The following is a 12,243-nucleotide window of genomic DNA, read 5'->3' as shown; positions in this document are numbered from 1 at the left end:
GGGCGGGGGGGGCGCAAAAAACCCAACCTCACTGGCAGCCCCAGAACTGAGATGAGACCTGTTTCCCCTTCTGACATTAGGAAAGAAAGAAAAATGGGTTTAGATGCCATTTTCCCTTTCCTTTTACAAAGATGTGCCATTTTGAGGTGGTCTCAGAGAAAGTGCTGTGTCCTCGGGAAGCATTTTCTCAAAAGAGGACCCTGAGAGGGCTTTGCAAAATTGTAAAGTCATCGACTAGGGCTGTGTCCTCCCAAGGAGGCAGCTTTGGAAGAGCTGTTCTTACTTATATTTATTAGTTCCACGCCTGTAAGGATTCTGCGCCATGATGCCTACGTGTATACAGGTGTGATGTACACCTGTAAATTCCACACATGCTGTAGAAATTGACCTCCACAGGCACTTCATGCATTTATTACCGTGTCCTGGTTAAACGGTTCACTTGTTGACAAGTTTTATCCAAAACATGGCCTGTGGGTCTCTAAAGCGTAGTTTCCCTGCAAGTCATTGCATTCAGGGAATTCATGTAAATGATGTTGATGTGAATGTTTATGTGTGTGAAAAGGGATTTTTGCATGGGATAATGCAGCAGTATACCTTTTGGACTGACAATTTCTACCAAAATAAGTAGGAAGGAGTGATGTGTGTAGCCATAGCTGTATAGCATGGAGCTCCTCACGGGAGCTCATATTGTTATGTGCAATAAACAGTCTATCAGGAGCATTGATACTTGGTCAACATCAGTAAGGCATGCAGTTGCCCAGAAATGGGCCCTAACACCATTTTTAAGAGCTGTAGCCAAAACCACAGAGCTGGAAGGCCTCTCCCTCCAAGCTTGGCCTCCACTCGGACAAAACAGCCCCCAATTTGTCCCTACGGGACACAGGCCTGCCTTGTTAGGAAATCAGCAAAGTTTAGGAGCCCACAATACCTCACATAACTCTGTGTACAGTAACAGAGAGTGGAAATAGGGCTGTAAGCACGAACAAGCAGACAAGTTATAAATATAGAATACTCTCTCAATTCCACTTTAGTTAGTCATGGAGGGACAGTGTGAGTTTTATAAACTTATAAGGAATATACAAACAGTTCCAAATTTAAAATAACTTGGAGTAATTTTTAAGTGTGTGAAAAGAATATTTTTTCCACCCTGTCCATTTAAGCATCTGTGACGGGCAGTAGTAAGTGATGGGTGTCTTTATGGGCTCATGCCTGGCGGTTGTAGCACTGGGGAGGGGTTTCAAAAGAATCACCTATTTGACAGTGAAAGACTCAAAAAAAAAAAAAAAAAGACAGAGGTTGGGGGTGTGAGTTGTGTCAGAGGCAGACACTCAGTGTTCCCACGGGAAGAAGCAGGTACAGGCTGCCCTCTCCGCAGTCTTCCTGGCCCCCTGAAGTGTTCCCCCTTTTCCTTGATTTTTTTTCCCCATTGAAACTTACCTGTGTCTCCCAAATGTATGTAGGCTTTGAATATGAATTTATTTTTTTAAAAGATTTTTTTATTTATTTGACGGTGGGGAAAGGGGCAAAGGGAGAGGGAGAGAGAATCTCCAGCAGACTCCCAGCTGAGCACAGAGCCTGCTGCTGGGCCTCGATCTCATGACCCTGAGATCATGACCTGAGCCGAAATCAAGAGTCAGACATTTAACGGGCTGAGCCACCCAGGCACCCCCAATTTGTACACTTTCAATGGATGAATAGTGTGTGAATTATATCTCAATAAAGCTGTTATTAAAAAATGTGTAAAGGAGGAAAAAAAATCACATAGCCCACAGTAACCAAAACCAACTCAGCCAGAGGAGGATTCCTGATATGCCTTCTGCTCCTCGCTGAGCCTTGGTATTCCTTGTGATTCTGCATGGTATCTTTCAACCGATGGCTGCTCTTTCTTTAGTCGTCTTCCTGGTTAACACTTGAAATTTTTACTTAATGATGCTATCTGTAATTTTCCTCCTTTTGCGATTCTTGTTCAGCTTTTTTCTTTTTCTTTTCTTTTCTTTCTTTCTTTTTCTTTTCCTTTTTTTCCCCATTTTTCTCCACACTCTGCCCAGCACTGCTTCTTGGATCTTAGAGACTTAAGTGATCCAATGGGCGCTGTCTGTAAGATGATTATTTCTTTTGCTCTCTAATGAAATAGTCACAGGTGCATTCAGTAGCCCATATGGCATGTTTTCCCAGACGTCTTGGCTTACCTTGTGTACTAGACAGTGAGGTCTAGTCTCGGAGCGTGACTATTTCTTATTTCTGTAAGCCTTGATTATATGTGTTTATGTGCCTGACCCAGGGGAAGGCATAGAACTGTTCTGTTTTGTTTTGTTTTTCTCCTCCTCCATGACCAAATTTTCAGTCTTGCGGAGACTTATGAATTGGTGAAGAAAATGAACTCTGGTTCTCTAATCTCATGAGGAAGACTTCTTTAGGTGACATGGGTTCTGCAGGTCATGGAGTCTCCCTCAGTCTTGCTGGTCTGGCTTCCTGATAGCACAGTCGTGTGTGTAGGGCTGCATTTGCCCCATAGAATGTGTGCTAACTCAGTGCCTTGCACGATGGGAGCTGCTGCTTCCGTGTTGAAATGAGCAGTGACATTTAATGATAAACCCAACAGGGCTCAGCCTTGCAAATTTGTGCTGGAAAAAAATGTCCTTGAGGGTTCTATTTGCTATAACTCAATAAACAAAGAAGGCTTAGTGGGCACACGTTATCTCCTTAATATCACCTGGATGCTTGCCCCTTTTCCAGCGTGTCAGGTTTCATGGATTTTGTCCTTCCTTCTGTGACTGAGTGTTACACACGTCAGGGAGGAGAAAGGCGTGCTAGGACTTGTGATTTTTTTTTTTCCCTGATGGATGCATGCTTAAAAAGAAAAGCGACATGAGAAGAACACCTTAACCCTTTCCTTTTAGACCACACAGACCAGCTGAAACATCGTGCCAGGGCGGGACAGAGTGGGTGAAGAGGCTGCCACCCCCGTCTGGCAGATCTAGGTTTCAAGCCCACGTTTACAGCTTAACAATGATTAAAGTGGACCTTTAATAGCCCTGGACGATGATTACATCTCTGTGCCTCCATTTGGTCATTTACAAATGAGGATGATGATACCCCATGTGATTGTTAGGAAAATTACGTTAATGTATATAAGGTACTGAGTGGATTGTCAGGCATGTGGAAAACGCCCCCCATGAACGTTAACTTTATGTTAATAGAGAGACCTGTATCCAGATCAAAGTTGCATCCCTATAGGAGAGACTCAGACCGTTATTGTGAAAAAGGAGACAGGAGTTTTCGGCAATGAGAAGCTCAGAATGAGCTATCTCGGTGTGATGATGATAGTTATTTCAAAGATCATGCAGAGATCACCCCAAGCATATTGCCTTGGTCATGGAAGACCCCACCATGTGTCTCCTAGTCCCCTGGTATTCCACACTGTCCCAACTACTTCTGCTGTGTTAAGAGTAGGTTTGGGGGCAGGTGTTAAGAAGCAATGCTATTCATGTGTGTTGCACAAGCTACGACTGAGTAAGGCACTCGGAGGGAGGCCAGGATAACCGTCCCAGAATTTTGAGCCTGTGTATTTGAAAGTCTGACCTGTAAAGAAGAAAACCTCCCCTTCCCCTGAGTATGAGACCAGCTGACTGAGGCGTGGGGAGCGTGCATTCTTGCTGGGTGTAAGGAGCAACTTGGTCCAAGTTGGTGCTGCGTGGCAGTTCGAGTAGCACTTTCTCTAAGGTAACCAACCCCCTAGACATTGCTTGAAGGCTCCCCTAGGTTTTTGTAGAGAAGTATCTGAGACAGACATGAGATGCATGACCTCGAAAATACCTTTCCACTCTAAGGCTCTGTGCTTGAATGACAGGGATGAACGTGACTGTAGAAGTACTTTTTGCTTCTAGACTGAAGACAGATCTAGTGGCCCTTGGAACTTCTTGCACAAGGCCCCCTGCTATGCGTGTTCCCATGCGTGGAATGTTGAAGAAGACAGCTGGGGAGCTACAAGTGTGGGGGAGGGGGAGCGGCAAGGAGGGGAAGTGTGTAACTTCTTGCGCCCCTCTACAAACCTCAGTATTTCACAAAGTTCAGATGGTAACACAAGGATGCTTTGTCCAGGGGCCTTCCTGTTAGGAATAAAGCAGACTCTGAACCGGGTCTTGAAAACCACTTTAGCTTGCAAAGAGGAACTCCTTCATCCACGTTTGGGAGAAAATGAAAGCTTTCAGGCACACTACGTTCAAAAACCGTGGCCCACCTCTTTTGCTCACCAGCCTTTCTGCACTCGCTGCGGGTTCCATTCCCTGGGCCTCCCTAGGTCTCTGCGTGCATTCCCAAAGCCCTGGTTCTCACCATAACCTTTCAGTGGGCGCACTGAATCCTTTCGGTTCCAGAAAGAGAAGACGAAGTATCTTCTGGCTGGCTGCTACTACGGTGGAATGTTTTCTCCAGCACAGGAGGAGGAAACATAGTTGCAAATGTGACTTTCTTTTGTGAACACTTAAGAGGCAGGGTTGCCACTTGAACTTTCTTTTGCCATGGGTAACTGATCTGGCTTACAAGCTTAGTTTTCCAGGCAGAAGCTTGTCTGGGAGTTGTTTTAAGCTTTACCTGAGGTTTCTAGGCAGTGGTTCTCTGGAGTTTTCCATTAGTCAGTTCTCAGGATGTCAGGAAACTTGATAGTCGATTCTTCTTGTCTTCCTTTTGAGAAAATTGTGCTTTGCTATATATACATACACTACACACACACACACGTACGTATGCGTGTAGCTTACACATAGTTGTACAAGAATTATTTTAGTTTTATTTCATGGCTTCTAAGCGTTTTCACAGAAGGCTGCTTTTCCATGCTAGCTGACTTGTTTAGAGAACTCCAGACTAATACAATAGGATAAAATATAGCCGCTCTCCCTGAGCCGGAGAAGCCTTGTTGTTCCTCACCACTCTGCCCCCATTGATAGAAGTCTTTGATTGGGGTGATGGGTGGGGAGGAGTACGTGCGTGTGGATAAAAGGGAGGGTGGATTGAAGATTACTTTACAGAGTGACAGCATCCACTGTACACCAAGCAACACATCTCAAACTGAACTAATCTTTCTCTGTCCCTCCAAAAACAAAAGCTGGACACACGTCCCACATTCTCCAGGTGTATCTTGCATCTGCCTGCTTTCCCCCACCTGCGTCGCTGCCTCCCTGATCTGGACCACCATCATGGCTCACGGAGATGGCTACGGTGACTCTGTGGGTCACCCATCGGGTCTGTTTTCCACTCAGCAGCCAGAGTGATCCTTCTAAAATGTAGATCTGCTCATGTGACACCCTGCTTAGAATCCTTAAATAGCATCCCTTTCCTCTTTAAGAGTAGTCCAAACTCCTACTCGTGGGTTAAAAGGTTCTTCTCGGGGCGCCTGGGTGGCACAGTGGTTAAGCGTCTGCCTTCGGCTCAGGGCGTGATCCCGGCGTTGTGAGATCGAGCCCCACATCAGGCTCTTCTGGTATGAGCCTGCTTCTTCCTCTCCCACTCCCCCTGCTTGTGTTCCCTCTCTCTCTGGCTGTCTCTATCTCTGTCAAGTGAATAAATTTAAAAAATCTTAAAAAATAAATAAATAAAAAAAACAAAAGGTTCTTCTCACCTCTCCCTGCCTCTGGTCTCACCATCTTTCCTGTCTCCTGCACCCCTCCAGCCCCCAAAGCCTCAGTTGGTCACACAGTCATCCTGAGTCTGGTTCTCTTGGCCCATGCTCCCCATCAGCCCTGCCAACACCCTCACGCACCTGCTAGCTCCTGCTGGCTTTTCAAACTTGGGCCTGGCAGTCCCTTCTCCTGGAAAGCCCTCTTCACTTGTCCCTTGCTTGCCCCTCTTGATACTGCCATTGCCTGCCCTCCGGGTGGGAAGCCCCTCCTGGGGGGAAAGGGGGTGGCTGTCTTGTGCTTGCCTGTTGGCAGGACCTAGCCTAGGGCCTGGTTCATAAGGCTGATACTTAACAGTCAAAAGGAACTTTTCTCATCCCCTCACCTGTGGCTAAGTGCTTTCTGGAGGACAATGCTGACAGCCTTGAGTGGACTTGGGCATTCAGCTGACCCAGCTTGGGTCCTTCCCCTCCCCTGCCACCCCATGGTATCTGATGGAGCCACCTCCTCCCCTTGCAGGACCAGAAAACTGTAAAATTTCTCTGGCCCCTCTATGTCCCTGATGCACTTTGGAGTTGAAGTGCACTTTCCTGGAATTAGCGGTGGTTCACCTTTATGCATAACAGTGCGATCCAATTAGAAAAGACATCCCTTTTTATATATATATATATATATATATGGAACAGTGGTGTGTCACTTAGGGTAGCCCAGAAATAACTAAGATGTCTCTAAACTAGTCTGTGTTTTGAGTCAGAAGCCCTACCTCATTCGCACATCCATGAACTTATTTCTATTCTTTAGAAATTATTTGGGATAAAATTTTGACTTAAGTGGCCCCCTTTCCATTTTTTGTTCCTCGAGAAGAGGTTGAGTTCTCCACCTTCTCTTCCAAGAGAACACTTTATAATCATATGCTTTTAAAAATGGTTGCTCTTGAGTAAAGATTGTTAAGGAACTGGCAAGAACAAAAATAAATGTTTTTTAAAAAAACTTAGAAAGAACTTAGTGAATATAAGGACACTGGGGAGGGGGAGGGAGTTAAAGGCTGACGTGTGACTTACTTCCTGTCTCCCAAAAGGGAGAGAATGAACTTTTATATGCAGCGCCTCATTTTTATGTGACTGTGACCCCCAGATCAATCCTTTTAGTGGTAGATGTGGGACATGCCGTTTGCTTTTCCAACAGTTTAGGTCGACTCTTGTTTTTATTGTTGGTCATTCTAAGAATTCCAATGAGTAGAAGGATCTCGTGGGCAAAATAAATTTGCTTTTCCCCCTGTATATTTGTAGTTTATAGCAGCTTCCATTTTCCTTTTATTCGGAAAAGTAGAAATGCCTTTAATCATGTTAGGTGTGCTCCGTCTTGATGGAAGCCAGGAAAGAGGTTCCTTCCTTTCTCCCATAGCTCCGTAATTGGAAATTTGGTAACTGTACTAAATTTTAAGTTTTGGCATTTGTACGGAGCAGCCATCCATCTGTTGGCAAGACGCACTGCCCGGGGCTTTTCGAGAAATCCCTTAATAGTCCTAAACGCTAATAATATTTATATACATTGAGATGAGACAAAATTTACAGCAGGCTTCTGGGGCTGACTCCAGGACTCTCTAATCCTGAATTTCCCGCGTGTTCTCCTGCCTCCCAGAATCCTCGGGTTCTGCTGCAGCCAGGGGAACACCAGCTTCTGTCCCTGGAGCAGTCTCTTATTTACAGAGTTTGTCCTCTAGCAAACAAGTCACCTCCTCCTTTCTCCCCCCTCCCCATCACACCCCATCCTTCTTCCCCTGGAGTAGTAGATGGTTGTGCTGTTTGGATCATATACCATAAAGGAACCCCTTGATCTGTGAGCCCTTTAAGAGGAATTGTTCTGCTTATAAATAACACGATTTTACCTAATTTAAGCTTTGCTGAAATTCCTTCTGAAGGAGCTCTCCTTGCTGAAACAAAACCCTAATTCCCCAGCCTGTGTGCTGCTTGTGGCAAGAACTGACTGACCGTGCATTTCCACGTAACACACGCCTTTGAAGGGACTCAGGGGACCACTGCCCAGAGATGCTGTTTCCATCGGAACGGGGAATGGAATGCAAAATACATCTGCAGATACTTTGTCAGGGTTTGGGGATTTCTTTTTCTTTCTCCTACTGGAAATGCCCAGCATTGCATGTGGGTAGAGCTGATTCCCAGCCAGTACACGGGGCTATTTTTTCTCTATTCTTTTGAGAGCTCTTAAGTTTTTAGTACTATTTAACATTAATATCTGCCGCTTATGATTTTATATAGCATGTTATTTAAATTATAAGTGAGGGAAAGGGGGCTTTGCAAGCAGGTATTGGCCCCCGTTTGTCTCTGTTGATGATTATGAAATTTTTCATCAATTTTCCCCTCCTCCAGTCACGAAGCATGGTGGTGGCTGATGGCCGGGGGCTTCAGTGCTCCGAGTGGGGTGTGTGCTCAGAGCAGCTGGCTTGTGCTGACACTCGAGACTGTGAACGCAGGGTTGTTCAGCTGGTTTCATTTTAACCACATGAACCCAGGGGTCTATTATATTACAGAAACCTTGTAGGGGCAACATAACAAGGCTGTGTCTCTCCTCTCCCCTCGCCTGATCCCTCTTCTGTCAGCTGGGCCCCCTCTGGTTGTGGTACCGTCTGTTCCACTGCCAGACAACCTTTCCAATATGAAAATTGGGCCACGTTGCTCCTCCCCTGCCTAAAATCTTCAGTGATGCCCGTCACCCACCAGTTGGCAGCTAGCCTCCTGCTGTCTTCATGGGTACCCAGTGTTCCCACCACAGCGACTGGGTCGCCTTTACACACATTTATGTGTCATTCCGTCTGTATTATTCTTTATTCTTCTCCTCCTCATCTTTCGTCTTTCAGCTTCAGCCTCTGCACCTCTTCAAAACAGTCCCTGATGCTCAGGGCATGCCATGAACCTCCACTCAAGCCTGTACTTACCCGGCATGTTGCCCATTCCTTGAGGGCAGGGTCTGGCACGCAGGTGCGGCACGTTGCTAAAGAAACACTTGCTAAATGCATCGACAGTAAAGGGTAAATGGACTTCTGTTCCCGTTACTGCTTTAAAAACCTGAGCTAAAAGATACACAATTTATTTGTGTCTTTAAGACCTTGAGCCTTGACGTTAACCTCCATAATGGATATATTTGAAATTAAATCGTCATTGAATCTATTTGATAATATTAGATGTCTTCAGGTGTGGGATCTGATGGTAGGGAAAGCACACACGCGTGTGTGTGTCTGTGTGTGTGTGTGTGTACATTTACTACAGATACACTAGGCTTGTAAATTCAAATTAGTGTTACCTCCTTCAAGAAGATCACATTGGTGGACAATACATGTGATGCCACAGTTTTGGAACTCCTATCTATAACACATCCTTTTCCGGTATGCGTAGAGATATTTACTCCTTGTTGTTTATTGGGTCGCTTAGTTTCTGGAAATAGCCAGAAGTCATGGAGGCAGTTCTGGTAAACAAAAATGATATAAACCAACAGGAACGGTTTTCTTCTTTGCTTCTAAGTAGCTCTGAAGGTGTGTCTCAGGATTTTTTCAGTCGCATCTAACACACAGCAGGCACGTAAATGAGATAAAAGTCATTTCTCTCATATAGACAAGTCTTAGCCTTTTGGGGGACCAAGAACCTTTTCTCTTACTCCACTTTCTTAGTGGGCTACCTCATGTCCAGGATGGCTGCTTGAGATTGATGCCTTGCTCCTGCATTCCAGCCGGCAAGGAGGAAGGGCATGCTCGCTCTGTTTTAAGGGATCTTCCAGTAAGTACCATCCAAGAAAGTTTTCTTATATATCACTGGCTAGGACGTACGTCACTTCTAGCTGCAAGAGAGGCTGAGAGATACAACAGCTAGCTGGGTGGCCAAATGCCCAAGTAAAAATCAAGGTTCTATTACCCAAACAGATAAAAAGAATAAATAATGGCAGGCAACCTGTGGTCTCTGCCAAAGGGTAATTTCGAAGGAGAAACTCGGCAAAATTATTTTAAGAGGCTTGGCAGTATCATAAGAATTTAACTGTTTTCTTCAGAGGTGACCGTGTTCATTTGAATGTCCACGTTCTGATGTTCATTTTTAAATTCACCTTTTTTGCGGTAAAATAGGAACTCTTGGATGCAGTTAGTGGGATGTAAATTGGTAAAAACTTTCCAGAGGATTGTTTGACCTGGCGAGGTCAATTCTGGAAATGGATCCTAAGGAAATAATTAAGGATTCACGTGAAGATCGCAGTGTTCATTGTAATAATAAAATGTTAGAAGTAAACAAAACGTCTCATAGTAGGAGACAGGTTATAACTTACACTATACAGTGAGATGCAGTGCAGCTGTTAAGGGATTATGGAATTCACAGTATATTATGCCAAAAAATGGTTTCCGTTTTTTGTAGATGATTTATATATACATGCGCATGCCTAGAAAGGGACCTGGGAGATCACATGATGGTATTGATAAAGGGGGGGTATTTGGGGCAGATGGACTAGACGTCTTATATATTTTCATTTCTTATCTGTGATCGCTGATGGTTTTTTGAGCACATATTCTCTTTATAAGGAAAAACAATAATAGAATCTTCACTAAATAATGTATGTCAGAGTCAATAATATACACATTTAAATAATTTTGTGTTGTTTCCCAGCTCAAGAAAAAGTAGGAAACATATAATGCAAACCAGATTTCATATTTTGTTGATTTATACTTTATTTGCTAGTGAGGCTAACAGCCCCATGGAGTGTGATCATTACATCGTTGTTATGGAAATAAATGCCAGCTCATCTACTTGGGACATGAATTGTGGATCTCCGCTTTTTAGACACTGCTTTCACTTAAGTTTAGCAGAATGGCTCAAGGGAGATGGTTTCTAATATGCTATGAGTACTCTGGGCTCAGAGGCACTGCCCACCTGCCCCCCCGCCTTTTTTTGGGAATAACAATCAGACGCAGGGACTTGTTGATTATATAATAGGTTAGGCTATGTGAATATGTTAATACCATTATTTTTTGGAGTAAGTCTTTCGATATACAAAAGGACACAAACTTTTTCTAAAGCCATTTTGTAAACCGGAATAGTATCATCTTTACTGTATTCCAGTTTCATCATTTTTAAAGTAAACAATTTTCTGAATGATTTTAAAATACTTGCAGTGATATATAATAAAATTATTTTTTAAATAATCATTTCTGCACACTAAGGCTTTTCAAGGTATTTCAAGGAATACATTCAAAATGCAGAAGGAACAGCACATAATGCTTTTAAAACAATATGCCATATTGTTCCCATAGGACTACTGTTGACCTCAGGCAAGCCTCTAATATGACTATTACTACCCCCATTTTGTAGATGTGAAAAGAGAGGGTCAAGGTCAGAGAAGCTAATGACTCATCAGGAGCACAGAGGGAGTAAATAGGAAAGGCTGGACATGAAACGCAGGGTATTTCCTCCCCGCCTTAATGAAACTGTGACTGTGGTCTGTAATACTGTCATTGCAAGTCTGCTGCGGGCTGCAGAGCCCCGTGTCGCTGGGTTTGGGGATTTTGTGGGTGGGTGGACGGGCGGTTGTCTGTCACTGGGGCGATCTGGTCCGGGGTGGCCGGTGACCCAGGACAAAGCAGGCCAGGCCCGGAGGAGGCCGTCCAACCCCCGCCCCCCCAGTCTCACCCTCTGTCCTCTCTGCCCCCACAGTGTGCCCGAGCGCGTGCGGGAAGCGAGCGTGCACCGAGAACAACGAGTGCTGTCACCCCGAGTGTCTGGGCAGCTGCAGCGCGCCGGACAACGACACGGCCTGCGTGGCCTGCAGGCATTACTACTACGCCGGCGTCTGCGTGCCCACCTGCCCGCCCAACACCTACCGCTTCGAGGGCTGGCGCTGCGTGGACCGCGACTTCTGCGCCAACATCCCCAGCGCCGAGAGCAGCGACTCCGAGGGGTTCGTGATCCACGACGGCGAGTGCATGCAGGAGTGNTTTTAAAGAGGGAGCGGTGCCCCCCCCCCCCGCCCAAAAAAAAATCAGTTTGTTTTATGTTGTGTTTTGGAAGTGTACTGCCTGGCCATTTGAAGTTAGTACTTGACTTGTGGGCCTAGGTACCCAGAGGTCACAATCTCCCCTCCCTGCACTTGCCAGGCAGCCTGCCAAGCAGGTGTAGGGTAGACGTGGGAGGACTGTATATTTAGGTTGTCCCATCCCTGGTGCCACTCAGCACCAGCTCTGTGAAGTCTTGGGGAATGCAGGAGAGAAGACCAGCCAAGCCCGAACAGCATCCTTGAGGCAACCAGCAGGCCAAACAGTCTGTTAGCGCAAACTCCATCCTATGCCCGCACTAGCTTCCACAAAGAGTAACCAGGAGCTCAAAGTAACCTGTGTTTTCCGTCAGCACCTGTTTCTCTACTCTCTCTTTTCCTCAACCAGCTCCTTCTCTCAGTCTTCTCTGTCTCTCTCATTTTCTTTCCTGAACATTGAGACTTCACTTGGGAAACAAAGAAGTTCTTTACAGCAAAAAGCATCCCTCTGGGTGTATGTCAGCTGGGTTTCTGTAAATTTGTTATTGGTTTATGCTTTTGAAAAAGCAATCATGGCATTGTTATAAAATATAGAACTATAAAATATAGA

General features: G+C 45.2%; 1 protein-coding gene across 1 annotated transcript in view; it reads left to right on the top strand.

Annotated features, from left to right (window-relative positions):
* IGF1R (insulin like growth factor 1 receptor) overlaps nt 1–12,243 on the top strand; it is a 293,895-nt gene that overhangs the window by 214,913 nt on the left and 66,739 nt on the right. The window contains exon 3 of the mRNA XM_034667925.1: nt 11,318–11,594. Coding sequence (XP_034523816.1) covers nt 11,318–11,594 — 277 coding nt within the window. The remainder of the gene's footprint in view (nt 1–11,317; nt 11,595–12,243) is intronic.

Source organism: Ailuropoda melanoleuca, chromosome 9 (genome assembly GCF_002007445.2).
Source record: "Ailuropoda melanoleuca isolate Jingjing chromosome 9, ASM200744v2, whole genome shotgun sequence".
In the NCBI taxonomy this organism is placed as follows: domain Eukaryota; kingdom Metazoa; phylum Chordata; class Mammalia; order Carnivora; family Ursidae; genus Ailuropoda; species Ailuropoda melanoleuca.
The sequence above is the reverse complement of the archived record's forward strand: the minus strand, read 5'-3'. Positions and strand labels throughout refer to the sequence as shown.